We start from the raw sequence: 15,000 nt of genomic DNA, 5'->3' as shown, positions 1-15,000 counted from the left end.
CATCCCCAGCAAAAGTGTGCCCCAGGGGTGCAAAAGAGCGTATGTGTATATTTTGTCTGCTCGTTCAATAAAGACGAGAAACGGAAAAGCGGAAAAACGCAGCTCTGCGATCTCGCGAATCGCCTCTACGATGCCTGCAGCGAGCGAGGCTCCAGAAATTTGATATCAGTAGCGAGGTAAAAGGCAGTTGTAACTCAAAACCGACAACGACGACACAGAACGCCTTGAGTGCGCAGTGCTTATACATAGGTGTGCGTGTGCGTCTCGACGTCCGTGCGAGTGTGTGTGTGTGTGCGGCAATTAAACAATAAGAATCTTTTGGGCATTGTCGAGAGGGGCTGGCTAACTGGCGGGGGCACTCCAGTACAGTGTACTCATGGGCGTGGAAAAGCACACTCAGGGACCCCATCAACGCAAGCGAAGCGCGAAATTGGGCGCAGGTTGTGGTAGGTTGATGAGGGGGTTGAGATGGGCAGGCGTGTCTCCAGCAGGTGAAACTCGAGATTCCAGGCGAAACTCGTTTGGACCCTCTGTAGCTGCAGCTACACCTACAACTAATTGGTAATTGGTTACTCGAAACTTTTGTTTGCATCTGGACTCTCCTCTCTGAGTCGCATGGAATCTAAACTATTCCCACCATTACACATGCGCCAGCGATCTTTCAATTAGATCATTAATTTTAATATTGCGCGCTTGTGCGTTTTCAATTAGCTTGGCCAGCCACCAAAAAAGTAACTCTAGTCAATTGCTTGGATCTAGCTGATTCTAGCAATACTCTGTACTCTTCAAAAGTCAAAAAGGAATCAGCGTAAGAGTGTGTTTCTTAACACCAGACTTGGAATTAATACATTGTTGAAAGGGTGCAAATAAATGGTATTAATTGAATTAATTAATAGTCTTCTGGAAAAGGATTACATTTCTTAAAAAAGGGGATTGATATTGAGTTTCAGCATCTAGAAAGTGTTTTTTTTTTTTTTTTTATTAAAATGTGATACATATAAAATACAATTGATCACAAGAATACTTAAGCAGTTCCTGTTTTTTTCAGATTTACATTAAAATTAGAAATGGACACAATACTAGAGTGAAAGGCGGCGCCCAACTACCATGCCGTCGGTTCCAGCGCCGGCTGCTGTGCCAGCCACTTTGTCGGTCAGCGCTTCCGGCACTCAGATGCTGCGCCCTCAGACTCTGGCCGGCCCCGAGCGGGAGCCTATCGAGTTCAACATCAACCTGGTGGGAGCTCCTCCCGAGGTGGAGCAGCTGGTGGAGCAGATCAAGAGCGTGGCCGAGCAATTCCTCTACCACTGGAAGAGCTTTCCCATTGGTGAGTTGACATGCACATTGCGGTGATCCACGACACTAACCGAGCTCTATTTCAGTTTTGCCTCAGGCGCTGGCTAACAGTGGTCTGAATTTGACGGCGAGAAACGCGACCAATAGCGTGAGCAGCCGTAAAACACGTCCCATTAATCTGCGCGACCTCTTTATAGCGCCTCCCTTTGACGAGCTGGACGCCGTGGCATCTGACGGGAGCGGAGAGCCCCGCCGGCTGACGAGCGCCCAGCTGAAGACTCTGCGGGAAACTGGGTGAGTTTGCGGTCACGAGACAGCGTCGTTCATTGCAATGATGGATAGATTGATGGATGACGGATGATGGATGGAGAGACGCGCAGTTGCTGGCTAAATATGCAAAAGGGGCAATTGTGCAGCTAGCAGTTACCAACTTGCTGATTAACCGCGCTTTGGCCACATCCCCCACACCTGATAGTGATTTCTTTCGTTATTTTGAGTTCCCTAACCATTGCCAATCATTCCGCGACACTTTGCACACAGCAAGCGCAAGAATCAAATTAAGGCATGATCCAAATCTATCTCAAAATGAATACGATACCAGCTTTCGTGGTCTGTTTATTGCTATTTGTTTTCTAACTAAACTAAATGCATGTCCCACTACAATTATGTTTTTATTTCTGTGTATCACTTGCCAATGAATCATGAAACGGTAAACGAAAATTTGTGTGACATATTTCTGTAAAGCTTGCAAAAGGATAAATATGGAAAGCCGAAGAAATTAACTTTGGAACAATTGGAAACAATACGTAAAAATGGGTAAATAAACACTATCAAGAAGGCATATACAAAAGCCGAGGCAAACTTCTGCCACTGCATTCAAATCTGTTTAGTCGGTGTTCTTCCGTTTGTAAATACTTTTTCATTTTATAATCGATGTTGATTGTTTAGATGTTAAGTCATTATCTCCAAAGTCGCTCTGATAAATTTGCATGCTCGTTAAACTGAAAATAAAGCCCAAAAAAGAATGTGCATGTTCCGAAACTGTGGACCGCACAAAATACTTGGGGGAAAAGAAGACAATCCGAGAAAAATGTCATTGTTGCACATTTGGTTTGTAATCTCACCAAAATTTTACTTAAAAATCTCCGACGTGCTGACGACTATAGCCATTCTACGAAACGAGTTCTTTGCAAGAACAAACATCCATACCCCAACGCACACTCACAATCTCACACAAACATTAAAACATATAATATAATTCACCTATAATCGGGCAAACCATAATTCTGAATCTGGTACACGCTTGTGCATGCCGACAATTTGTCATTAATCTAAAATCTAGATCATTTAAGTGTTTTATGTTGCTCTGATCTACCAGTCGTGTCGAATAGCTAATTCGTTTCCCCACTCATCCACAGCGAGTTCGATGTGCCCAGTCTTTATTTTCCTGGCCAGGTGCACAAGTGGCGTCTGTCCCAAGTACTCCAAAAGGGCAAGCTGCGGGCGCAGGACTCCTTTCTGAGCGATCTGGCCTTGGCTGCCCGGTTCGTGGTGGTCACTGCCCGAGCTCGCATCTTCTCCCACTTCTTTTCGGTCGTGCAGGCGATGCACGGCTTGCTGGAAGCGTTCACCAGACTTGCTGATATGGTCATCGGTGTGCCGGCTCTTTTGGCCCACAACCTGGACTATAAGATTAAGGAGGAGCGCTGCCGATTTCTCATAGCCGAGTTGGTTTGTCGGGTAAGAAATATTTACCTAGAATTCATATTTCACATTGGCCATTATATACCAATACTATTGATTTGATTTAAATACATCCTTATATTCGTCTGTCTTATACGTATTCTCTACTTAAATTTGTTTTAAATCAATAAATAAATGCATATTCTATTAAAATATGTTTTTGTTTAGCCCGAATACGAGGATTGTTTACACGGCCTGTGTTCCTATGTCCGGAAGATGCTGCGTCGCGCTACGATGGAAAAATTCGACTTCAACAGCTGCGAGGTCAGCCAGCCCGTACCCTATCTATTCCTCACGCCCAAAGGACAGGAGATCGACTTGCGGCTCTTCTGCCGCGACATCATGCGCAAAGCACTTCCAATTCTAATTGGCATTCTGGAGCGGGAGACGCGAGGCTGGTTTCTGCATTTCCGCGAGCGTTTGATTGCCGAGCTGCGTGCCAAAAAGCTGAACGACAAGGAGATCGAGGAGGAGGTGAACGAAGCTGTCATGAAGGAGTATCTGCAACGCGTCTACAGCTCAATCATCTCCAATGCAAAGCTGGGGGAGCTTGGCGCCGGAGTGCCGGAACTCCTGGTGCAGCAGGCCCAGTCGGTGGTAATTATGTACAAGGCTGTTGACAAGGTGGAGCAGAATATCAAGCGGACTCGCGAGGACCATCAGAAGTGTCTGGCCAATGACCATTCCGTGTTGTCGCGGGTTGCCCCCTGGCTGCGCTCCAAGCTGCGCCACGCCGAAGAGAATCGGCTCCACAAGAGCGCCTGGTCGGCCCACGAGGAAGCGCTAAAAATGTGCACCCAACATAACCTGCATCAAACAGCATACTTCCTGTCTCGTGACCTGACCTTCATGAAGGAGCGCGAGCCAGTGCTCCTTAAGGAGCTGAAGAACGCCAAGACTCCCACGCGCAGCTTTCAATGGGCGTGTCGCATCTGGTCGCCACAGTCGTGGATCATCCGTCGCAACTTCCAGGGTCAGTCTGACGTAATTCCCACTGTGATTAGCCAACATGCCACTAGCATAGTCACTCCACGGTCGGATCCCAGCCAGCCGGTTTTTCTGGTGGAAAAGGAGATACTGCGCACAACAAGCACGCGCTGGCCTTTCTGGCGCCTGCTAAACATGATCCAGCGAATCTGGTGCTGGTCCTGGAACATGATGTTCCTGCTTGGCATACTAGTTCCGTGGTGCAGTCCCCTCGGACTGCGCGCCCTCTGCTGTGTGAAGCCTTTTATGCCCGACCTTGAGCTATCGCAAATCAATGGCACACTGTTCCCAAGGAAGACGAGCATAACTCAGACTCTGGCGTCACGTCTAATCGAGTTGTGGCGACATATATCGAAGTCACGTACGCACTTTGAGACAGAACCAGATACGGGTATGCTTTCACTTTAAATGCTAGGATCAAACTTCAAAAAACCTAATTTTTGTAATATAACTCTTTAAAGGCTTTATTGGAAAGGGACTGACACGCAATCTGAATCGAACTTGGAACTATTTTGTGAAAGGATTCCTAGGTACGATCGTCATTTTATTCGCCTTCCCCCTTATCTGTTTGGCCGCTAGCTTGCTAAGCATTTGTCTGGCTGTGACTGCGCCCCTATGGATTCCCGTGTTCGTGCTACTACTCCACATCTACATGATCCTCATATATGATTTGGATGCACCTGATAATACGAAGAATCGATACTGCATCCTATTGGAAGCCATAGTTTGGAATCTTCTCATACAGGGATTGCTCCAGCCGGTGGCGGCGATTCTAATGGCCACGCTGGTCTGTCCATTGGCAGCAGGAGTCGTGTTTATAGGTGCGTAGACTCTACATGTAGAATCTAATAGAATCTAAATGCTTTCATAATCACTTTTAGTTGGGGTCATCCGGTATTCCCTACGGCTGGTGTGGGACTCTCTTACCTACCATTTGTTTATCAAGAAGTGTGGACGTGTACCGGCTTCGGATAGCATTGCTGTAAAACGAATTGCTGGACCTGGACTGGCATTAGACTATTATTTCATAATCAGACCGGAGCAGGCATTGGCTGCACTGGAGGCTAAAATGGAACTGGACGAGTTGCAGGCCTACCAGCATGCCACGGAGCGAGTGGTGTTGCAGCCACAGCAGGATTTCCTCCAGTTTGTCGAGGCTTGCTTTGGGCCGTTTTCAGCCCAAATCAGTAAAACTGGACCGTACTTATCGCTGGACCGGGAGGCGCAGGATCTGATGAGTACGCTACACGAGAAGTTAGAGAAGCGACGAAGGGAGTTGCAGACGGCGCTGACCACCCAAGTCAAATCTCGCATAAAGTTAAATACCAAAGAATTAAAGGTTTGTGCTAAAAATTTCGATTGTTCGTTAAATTAATTGTTCTTCTTTAAGATTGCTATACAACTGGCCGCCCATATTTTAGAGAAATATTATCCGTCTCATGTCATCGGCAGACTGTCCATTAGCGAAGAAGAATTTTGGGATAATAAAGTATGAAGAACTTACCAAAAACTATCAAACACCCAACACTGATAAATTCGATTGTTAATTTCCAGGGTCTCACGGTAAACGACTGGCCGGGACTGGCTGGTCTTATATACACCGACATATTTAGTCTAGATTTTCTAACGCCATTGACTGAACACGATACACATTTTAAACTAGAACCACATGCCTCGCTCGACCTTATGCGTTATACGGAGATGGTGAAGAATGCAAACGATGTGATTGGCTCCAAGGGCCTGGATCTGCTCGGCAATGTGTACGCCCCGCGTGGCAACGTTCAAGTGCATCTGCCCTTCCTCGAAGTGACTGCATTCAATCCACGCTCCCGCATAACGCTCACCTTCCGCAAGCCCGAGAAAAGGTAATGTATATAGAAAACATAATTGAGCAACTGATGCTAGTCAAATTCTTAACAGGGATATGTCTGTGGGATTGACCACACCGAGGGTGCGTGCCCACCGTGCCCAGCATGTGCCGAAGACTTTACAAGAAGGCCAGAAGTCCTGGCGACCGTGGAAGCAGCAAAGCGGAGAGAAGAGCGTTACGGAAAAGCTGCTCATCCCATTGCCAGTGCCCCATCCCGTTCACATTGCTATTGCCATTTACAATCGCGACACCGAACAGCCCATCCCCTTGGACTCGGAGCTGGTCTGGGAAATTCTTAAATCGATAGAGGACTGCCAAGGCGGCGATGCCATGGTATGTTTATGTTTGCTGGTAAAACGATTATGATTCACGCAACATTTCCATTATGCTCAGGCTGTCCAGGCTGTGGCGCGTTATCGGGGAGCGGTCATTGAATCGAGCAATGACTCGCTGGCCAGCAGCAGCAGCATTGGCAGTACTCGTGACTCGGGATCAGGTTCTGTGTCGGGCTCGGCACTGGGCAACGGTACAGAAACCCTTCCATGCGGCAATCGAGAGGTAATTTTGATTCAAAACCTTCTTAAAGCATTTGTTTACCGTAGTAATCCACAACGATTAAATATTGCTTTGAATTAATTAAATCCGCAGGTCTGCACCCAGGTTAAGGTGGACACCGAGCCGGCTGCCAGCTCCTCTGGTTTCCATTGGACTCTAAGCAACTGGGGCGCAGCGCAAACGGCACGACGTCGAACCAACTCTAATGTGCGCGTGGACTTGGCCAGTCCCGAAGATATATCCTTGGATACGGATAGTTCGCGTGCCGTTTTCAACAACGCGTACGGCACAACTGTCTAAAATGCTTTATTGGTTTGGGCACACAAGAATATATTAACCTATCAACTCATATAGATTTCTCGTGGCTGCTCGCTGTTGAAAAAAATCCGTTCTATCGAATGAAATCTCGAATATTGTGTTATTAAAGCGATGTTTTAAAAAGGAATCCGATTGTTCACACAAGAGTCCGAATCTCAATTAGAAAAACAAAATTACAGACCAGGGAACAATCGTAAATACTTCAAATTTTCTTCCCTTCTCAATATGAAATCCAAGGCAGCTAGCTAAAGTGTAATAAGAGCAAATTTATCTAACTATATTTACAGTATATGATATACATATATGATTCGGTAATCTACACCGCATAGGCGAAAAATCGAAAAGTAAAAACTTCAATCTAGTCGCAAGCAAATTTTATGCAGCAATCTAATTCGTTTTCGTATGCAATCTATAGGCATATTCTAATCAAAGCTTCATGACAGTTTTACATCCGAGTTTAGTTTATTGCGATATCCGTTCTAAAAGCCAATAAAGAAACATAATTATTGATTAGGTATACAACATAAGCCATGAGATTTTTCTTTGTACCTAACCAACAACAAACATTTAAGTTTAACACATTTAAGGATAAACTTTATATTATAAAAATTCCACGAAGTGTACCATGAGCAGTTAAACAAATATTGTTGATTAATAACTAATTTATTCATATACACGCAAACTGTCAGGCTAATAATGTTTTCTCGACTTCTTCCGAAATACGAATCTCAAAATATTAATAAAAGTGAGTAGAACAATGCAATAGTATTGCATCGAAAGCATAGATAACAACATTAAAAAATGTCAGCGTAAAGAACTTATAAAAACATATAATAGGCCAAGAATAAAACATTTTTACATTTATATATGCATATTTAGATCACATAATCGTAAAACACAACTGTTGATGCCTTTGTATCGAACATTTTCCAACCGGGCTTACATGCTAAATTCCAATTTGACTCCATCCCCAGAGCAACAAGCCCTCCAAGTATTTCCCATACGGAGAGAATTATGAAAACAAATATGTTAAACTGCCACAAATCAAAGTATTACTTTTCCTTCAATCCACTCCACGCACTGCTCACGATCAATTCAACATATTATATCCCTTCGGCCGCTTCCAGTGTTATGTTTAAGCCGTTCAACTGATTTTGTAAACTTTTTATTATTTAAATGTCGAAATGCAAACACCAGCAATGGAATGAATCTTTACATACAAATATACAAACATTTACATAACTATGTAGTTATACAAATTAAACGATGGAAACCCCGCAAACGGTAAATCTCATGAAAATGCATTCAACAATTTTATGTAAAATGTTTATTAATATTAAAGAAAAAATGTATCAATAAATTATGAATGTATGTGAGCTCGCAACTTTATAAGCAATGTTTAGACGCAGGAATTTCGAAAATAAAAAAGAGTTTCTAACGACTTATAGAGTTGCAAGCACAATAGTAGTTTAATATGTAATAATAAAAATGTTGGCTAAAAATTATCCAAATACTGCTTTCGTTTATTTGGATGATTGTTCATATACGGAACCCAAAGAATCTAAAAAAGAGTAAGCCCAAAGCGTTAATTTGATAGTATTTATTTCAAAGATATATTCTCCACTTTGCACGTAAAGATATAAAGATTCTCTTAACAATAGTGTAGTTTCGCTTAGGATGTATACTCTAACTGTTAGCTTAGAACGAATTTAACCAACACAACTCGCTTCGAGTACTAAGTAAATCATTCAGAAATTAAAAAGGGAAAAAATATAAAAAGGTAATCACAATATTAAGATTTTTCAAGTATTTCTGCTTATGAAAATTCATTCATACAGTATTAACAATTAAATAATATATTTAATTTAATACAAGATAAAACATTCTTGAAAATTGTTTTGGGGTCGCTCTGCGAACCTTTTTAATTTAATTACATAGATCTAGGTTCTAGCTTCAGGTATTACAAAGTCCTCGAGGAGAGTTAAGGTAAAGACTATTAAGGTTGTAAAAATGCCTAACACGCCCACTAATTAACACTTTAACAGCCCTAAGTTCTCTGAGTGAGTTTACTACATAATAATGTACTCCATTTGTTAAGTTTGTAGAATTCTATCGAGCAGGATATTTGAGAAAATGTATGTATGGGTTTTGGAATTCGAATCTAATACAAAATGATTTTTGGTTATTACTAGGGGTATTGAACGATTCTTGGAGATTAAATTGTTCATCCCGCATTGAATATATTGAGAATGGTTTTTGAATAGGATAAATGTGGCTAAGGGGGCCAATACCTTTGGGTTCACATGGAATGTTCACCAAAATTATGTGCCAAAATTAGTATTCTATTCTATTTCTTACAGACTCACTGAAACGGCAGGAGGCTGTTGGCCGTTGTGTTGAGCAATCCCAATCGCTGCTTCTGCTTCCGCTGCTCTGTCATGTGATCCTTTAGTTCGTGTAGTTGGGTGGACAGGTTCTTAATGAGCAGCTGGGTGTCCAAAAGCTGTGCCTGCATGCTGCGCAGCTCGATTTGCTCCCCATCGGCGTCCACAGCCGCTAGCGACATGGCACGCAGGCGCGGGAACCACTCCAGGATTCCAGCCTTGACCATCGCATATACATAGCTTTCGGGGCCAGTGAATTCAGTGGGGTCTTTCACTTTTACAAGGACGATGAAGTACAGATAGTGCCACATGTTGTGCTCGCTCTTGATGTGCTCCTCGAAGCTCACGGTCTTGTTGTCGAAGGCCGATCGATTGAGTGAGCAGATGAAACAGGTCGTCTTCAGAATGGCCTCCTTTTGCTGCTTTTCCGATCTCAGATCGGCGAAGGTGTCGATGATGACACCAAATATAAGGTTAAGGACAATGATAATGACAATGAAGAAGAATAGCAGGTCGTAAATTACACGTGCCACAAACAAGCCCTCCTGAAAATATTCAAATTAGTAGAGTCCTTTTGAGATCTACGAATGAATTCTACCTTGCTTGAAGGCGCCCTGAGTATGTCACCAATACCGCCGCCATTTCGCAAACCCTGGTTGAGTGTGGTTACTATGCACATAACCAGCGAGTCGCAGGAACGCTCCTTCACTTCACCTCCACCAGCACTCGGTGGTGCTACTTCCTTGGCTGCCTGGCAGTTGCCCAGATCATCGGGAGCAGAACAGGAATCTCCCGATACCGGTACAGATAGAGTCAAAGGGACAGACGGAGGCGGCGCATTGTCTTGCTCCTCAAAGTCCACGCTGACCAGAAAGTCATCCTTAAAGAACATGTAGCCAATGATCGAGAAGAGATAGACCAGAATCAGAGCCAGGACAGCTGTCAACACGATAGAGCGACCATTGCGGGTCACGGATCGAATAACATTGACCAGGGTCTCCTCCCGATAGACCACATCAAAAAGCTGCAAAGGCATAGGTAATAGACATTTCCTTTTGTATAGAATTGATCCATCTTACCAGCAATGAGTAGAAGAAGGGATGAAATATGAGACCGCAGAAGCAAAACGCTATATAAATGCAGTGGTAAAGTAACTGAAAGTCAGTTATAATTTTAATTAGCTGCTTCTCCAGAGTGCCCTTGTTGCCCATGATGCTCACTATGTGAACGCTTTTGAGGGTCACCTGTTTTGGAAGAATCCATGTTAGAAAGATATGTTGGCATATCCAGTACCTTTTACATACCGTGACGACTCCCAGTAAGCAGAGAGTAGACTCCGGCCCTAGTAAAAAGATGAATCGAAGGATGACGGAGCCTATGAAGGTTCTAATTCCAGACTCCCGAGGTAGCGCTAACACAATAACAAGTGAGAATATTGTTATGATCCAGAACAGCAAGGAGATATGGGAACTGAGCTCTGTAACATATGATAAAAGTTGGATTTAAATGGCTTTGATATCTTTCCAATTGTCTCACCTGGCACAGTATTATCAAAGGGATAGAAGAAGGCCACAATCATATTGATAACGACAACACAGTTAAAGAGGATGTTGCTCCAAAGAGACATGTAACTGCTTATCCAAAATAGTAAGGGTTGACCTATGCATTTACAAAGATCAGTCATTTAACTTAGTAGCTCTGATTCAATCCAAAGTATGCATACTTCTTAACTTCTTTTGCCATTTCATTTCGTTAAACATTTCCTCTGCCTTGTCAAAGAAGTCCGCCACTTTGGATCCTTGGTCGTCCCGTTCTGCGGTGTTGAGGATTTTGATTTTGGTGTCCGTGGTCAGGTATTCACAGATCTCGGGAATGGGAAAGACTATCTGCTCTAGAGTGCGATCGTTTCGAACAATCTACAAAAAATATATTGGATTTATACGTTGGATATAGGGATAATACCATGTTAGATCTCACCTCTATTTGGGCAGTGTGCGTGGCATAGTACATCAAGGCCTGACTTGTCTTGGCGTCGAAGCTGGCTGACTGTGGATCCTCGGAGGCTTTGAGCAGGCCGGCCAACTCCTTGTTGTGCTGCGCCAGCTGGTGGCACAGAATGTATATGTTGTGACCCACCTCCCGCGGACTCACAGTGGCGTCATCATCATCCGACCCGGCGTCCGGCTCATCCCCATCGTCCTGCTCGTCGATCAGCTCCTCCTGGTGGTATGCCTTGCAGGCCACCTCTACGAGTTGCTTGGGGTTCATGTTGTACAGAATGCGTTCCGCGTTTTCGCTATCCCCCCGACTCTCCATAATGGCCAAGAGCAGCTTGGAGGCATTGTTCTTCAGCTCCAAGACCAGATCCATGCGGTTCTCGCCCAGCGGATTGATATTGTTCAGAATAAGAGCCGTGATTATGTCCAGCCCATTTGATTCGTGAGTGGCTATGCAGTTCTGGTTCTCGTGGCACGGTCCTTGGCAGTATTCCGTGAGGGCCTCCAACGTCTGGTTGATCAGGGCCACATTATGCTCGTTTATGTACAGGCCTAGTAATCCCAAGCCGCCGGTCGTCGAGCCACAAATGCAGTCCAGGAACATAAGCGTCTCCGATACCAGGTTGTTGTTCGTCTTGTTGTTTTGGTTCCTCAGCAGGTTCTGCATGTCCGGGTTGTGGTTTTCGCAAAGTAGCTGAAGGAACCGCAAGATAGGTTGCATGACCAGCACCTTGTTTGACAATTGGTTGCGCTGATCCCGACTGTCCTTGTGCTTTTCCAGCTTCTCGGCCAGTATATCCTCCAGCGGACTGTTCACACTGATGGCGGAGCTTTCCTCGCCGGAGTGGATGTTTCGGGCATTCCCATAGGCACGGGCCGTTGCCAGTCCGGCATTGTGCAGTTCCCGCTTTAGTTCCTCAGTAATCACCACTCCGTTGCTCTTGAGGCCATGCTTGCGAGCGATCTTGTCTAGCTCCAGATTGGTGTCCTGTTTGTGCTCGTGAGCTTTAGCCGCAATGTCGGTGGTGTTCACAGTGACGGTTGACTTGATCTCTTGCTGTGCATCCTTCATCTTCTCAAAAAAGACTTTAAAGAAGGCCTGGTTGAGGTCGTCACTAAGGAACTTCTGGAACATACCCTTCTGAATAATAGGGTTGCCGCCTTCCAGAAGTGCAATGCCCAATTCCACAGCTTCGACAAAAATATTGGGCGAATGTACGGACTTTATAACCAGCTCAACCACAAGATCTGAGGCGCCTTCTCTGTCCAAGTGGTTCTGCATCTCGTGAAGCGTTTTACCCGCTCGCTGCAAGTACTTGGCCCCTGGTCCGTGGGTCACTAGGTGGTTTTGCTTAGCAGGATCCATCAAAGGAGCGGCGAGCAGAGGTACCTCATCCTCCGGCAACCTGGGCGTGCTTTTGGTCTGGAAGTAGCGTAGCAAAAGTGTCTGTCGCAGTGCATCGCCCTTCTCGCCGTAGTTCACATCAATGGCCATCATTTCACGCAGCGTGCGAAGAACCTTTACACACATGCGCTCCTCCTTCTCCTCCAGCAGCTTTTCGGTGTGCTTGATTAGCTTTCGGATGAATCCACCGCTTTCGCAGCGCTTCCGAGCCTCTGTTCCGGCGGGAAAGAGCAGCTCTGAGCGGTACAGTATATCCACTAGCAGCGATAGTTCCGCCTCCACCACCGGCTTTAGTTGATCCTCCAAGAGAGACACTATGTCCTGCAAGCCCTCGATGATTGAGCGGTCCCAGCGCATCAGACTGGCCGCCTGCTGAGCCTCATACTTGGGCTGCTTGGAGGCCAGCAGCCATTTAGTGGTTTGTCGGGTCAGCATAGCCGTTTTGCTGGACATTGTGGCCACCTGCTGCTCCAGCTCGGGGGGCAGAGCGATGCTACGCATTTTGGCCGACTCCGTGAGCGTGCGGATGCAGTTTTCCACGTTGAAACGATCACCCAACGACAGCCAGCGGCACTGGGTGATTCTGTGCGCAGCCTGTAGCAGCTGCACGAAGATCAACTGGCGGGACTGCACGATGGCACTCTGATCCGAAAACGGACTGGCAAAGAAGCTGCCCAAAAGATTGGTTACCCCATTCAGGACGTACGCCTGGAGCGTCTTGTTGCTTGCGGCGGCGGGGTTCGTGATGAGCTGGTTAATGTCCACCAAGAAACTCTTCTCGAACAGGCTCCACATGTGCCCGGAGGCGTAGATCTCCTTCATCTCGACCTCCGTATCGATGTAGCAGTGGTTGAGAAAGTCCACGTAGGCTTCCTTAACCTCCGGCATGCACAGCGGGTGGCAGATGATGGTCACTATGTCGTCCAGAGAGAGAAGGTTGTTGCACTTAATCTCCGTGTAGACGTTCTTGCCCATGGTGCAACAAGCCAGGAGCTTCACAAGCTCGACGTGATACTTCAAGGGGCTGTCGTCGCTGAGCTTTTCCATGCGCAGCATCTGCTGCTGCATCATCTGAACGAAGTGGTTAAAAGAACCCTTGTCGTTGTAGAAGACCAGCACATCCTCGCCGGAGTTGATGAGCTCCTGCATCACCATGTCCTGGCAGCGGCGGATGAACTGGTTCTCCGCCCGCACTACGGTCTGCAGGAACTGCAGGTAGGCTACGTGACGACCATGAATCTCGATGCAGTGCACGAAGTGCTGCACCACCTTGTCCGTCACCTCGTTGCACAGGGCCAAGTTGTCCTTGAAGATGGCGCACACAGTCTTCGCCTCCAGAATCTGAAAGGCAAGTAAATGTAAAAATCCCATTTCGTGGACAACAATATGAGAAAAACCGAGAATTTAAGGCACTGGCAATTCTTTTTTTCAATTAATAAGGGCATCCTATTAAGTGTAAAAGATTCAATGTGAAATGGATATATAACAGATATGAAATTTATAAGCAGAGGCATATATGTTATTTAAATATTAATATAAAGATTAACCTTTCTCCAGTGCACTTTTTTTGTTTTTGATGTAGATCTGTTTCCAGTCTAAAGTGAATTAAAAGAACTTTTTAGAATAATTTCAAATCTATATGTATGAAATCGAAAAAGTAACAAGACATAACTAGTTTCTTCTTTTAAAGAAAAGTACGTAAGAAATACACAGATCGAATATAGATTAGTAAACTAAAACTATACAAAATGCATATATATTTTGAAACCGGTAGCGGTGTTCCCTTAACTGCGCCAAGTAATTGATCCCCCAAGGTTCTTTCTTAGGAATTTGGACGAGTTCTATACATTTAACTGGGAAAAGCAAAAAAGAAACTTACGCCCGGATTCAGGAACAGATCGAGATGGTTGTGCAGCAGGACCTGGTTCTGTTGATTGCCCAGGCAGAAGTTCTGCAGGAACTCGTGGGCCAGGCACATGAGCTCCTTCATCAGCTCGTCGTCCTTCTCGTCGTACGGATTCTGGAGGAGATCGAGGACGACAGTGTGGACGCCAACATTGCGGAGCAGTCGTTGCTCATGCTTGCGTGGCTTGACCACCGAACCCGGACCGGATGCAGTTACGCAAAATTTGTTCATGCGGATCAGAATCTCCTTGACCTTGCGGTACTCGTTTCGCTGCTCCTGAGACAGGGCGGCATTATACTCCAGGCTAACAGCATCTCCGCCGGCGTCGGTGGCCCCCAGTTCATCGGTGGCCTTTGCCTTGTACACCCACAGCTCTGACTTTTCCACGCTCTGGCGAAGGATGTCCAGATCGGACTTGATTTGCTTATAGGACTCCACGTCACTGTCCGACACCAGAAGTTGCACCTGAAAGCGGAGACGGAGGCCATAGCCTGGTTAGTCTTGAAATGCCTGGTTAAGCGAGAGTTCTTTAAAATCAT

The 15,000-nt window shown here is 45.4% G+C and overlaps 2 protein-coding genes across 6 annotated transcripts in view; one reads left to right on the top strand and one right to left on the bottom strand.

The window, feature by feature from the left end:
* The first annotated feature begins 7 nt into the window (after nucleotides 1-7).
* On the top strand, nucleotides 8-8,273 carry CG2519 (uncharacterized protein). 3 transcript variants are annotated; one of them, NM_141289.3, is made up of 13 exons: nucleotides 8-176; nucleotides 1,049-1,327; nucleotides 1,383-1,590; nucleotides 2,041-2,112; nucleotides 2,715-3,036; nucleotides 3,208-4,417; nucleotides 4,488-4,847; nucleotides 4,908-5,365; nucleotides 5,417-5,515; nucleotides 5,581-5,891; nucleotides 5,947-6,229; nucleotides 6,290-6,454; nucleotides 6,545-8,273. In NM_141289.3, the coding sequence occupies exons 2-13, from the start codon at nucleotides 1,108-1,110 to the stop codon at nucleotides 6,749-6,751; spliced, it is 3,915 nt and encodes a 1,304-aa protein (NP_649546.1). In that variant the 5' UTR covers nucleotides 8-176; nucleotides 1,049-1,107; the 3' UTR covers nucleotides 6,752-8,273. The 3 variants fall into 3 exon arrangements, with proteins under 3 accessions (NP_649546.1, NP_996153.1, NP_001262286.1); NM_206431.2 differs by lacking the exon at nucleotides 2,041-2,112; NM_001275357.1 differs by lacking the exon at nucleotides 2,041-2,112 and having other exon boundaries at nucleotides 8-446.
* A 98-nt stretch (nucleotides 8,274-8,371) lies between these two features.
* Nucleotides 8,372-15,000, bottom strand: part of Itpr (Inositol 1,4,5,-trisphosphate receptor) — a 22,295-nt gene continuing 15,666 nt past the window's right edge. For 2 of the 3 annotated variants that reach the window (NM_169060.2, NM_169061.2), the window contains 8 exons: nucleotides 14,435-14,926; nucleotides 11,131-13,896; nucleotides 10,877-11,069; nucleotides 10,690-10,812; nucleotides 10,458-10,630; nucleotides 10,233-10,397; nucleotides 9,752-10,177; nucleotides 8,499-9,698 (listed from right to left, as the gene is read on the bottom strand). In NM_169060.2, the coding sequence (NP_730941.1) occupies nucleotides 9,132-9,698; nucleotides 9,752-10,177; nucleotides 10,233-10,397; nucleotides 10,458-10,630; nucleotides 10,690-10,812; nucleotides 10,877-11,069; nucleotides 11,131-13,896; nucleotides 14,435-14,926 (4,905 nt within the window). In that variant the 3' untranslated portion in view covers nucleotides 8,499-9,131. Of the gene's footprint in view, nucleotides 9,699-9,751; nucleotides 10,178-10,232; nucleotides 10,398-10,457; nucleotides 10,631-10,689; nucleotides 10,813-10,876; nucleotides 11,070-11,130; nucleotides 13,897-14,434; nucleotides 14,927-15,000 lie in introns of all 3 variants that reach the window. The other variant, NM_001300251.1, reaches the window with a different exon arrangement.

Source organism: Drosophila melanogaster, chromosome 3R, assembly GCF_000001215.4.
Source record: "Drosophila melanogaster chromosome 3R".
Taxonomy (NCBI): Eukaryota; Metazoa; Arthropoda; class Insecta; order Diptera; family Drosophilidae; genus Drosophila; species Drosophila melanogaster.
This window is presented reverse-complemented; position numbering and strand designations above follow the sequence as displayed.

Coding starts and splice junctions, on each gene's coding strand:
- CG2519 (NM_141289.3), top strand. CDS start 1,108: ATGCCGTCGGTTCCAGCGCCGGCTGCTGTGCCAGCCACTTTGTCGGTC. Junction 4,418..4,487: donor TGAGACAGAACCAGATACGG/GTATGCTTTCAC, acceptor AACTCTTTAAAG/GCTTTATTGGAAAGGGACTG. Junction 4,848..4,907: donor AGCAGGAGTCGTGTTTATAG/GTGCGTAGACTC, acceptor AATCACTTTTAG/TTGGGGTCATCCGGTATTCC.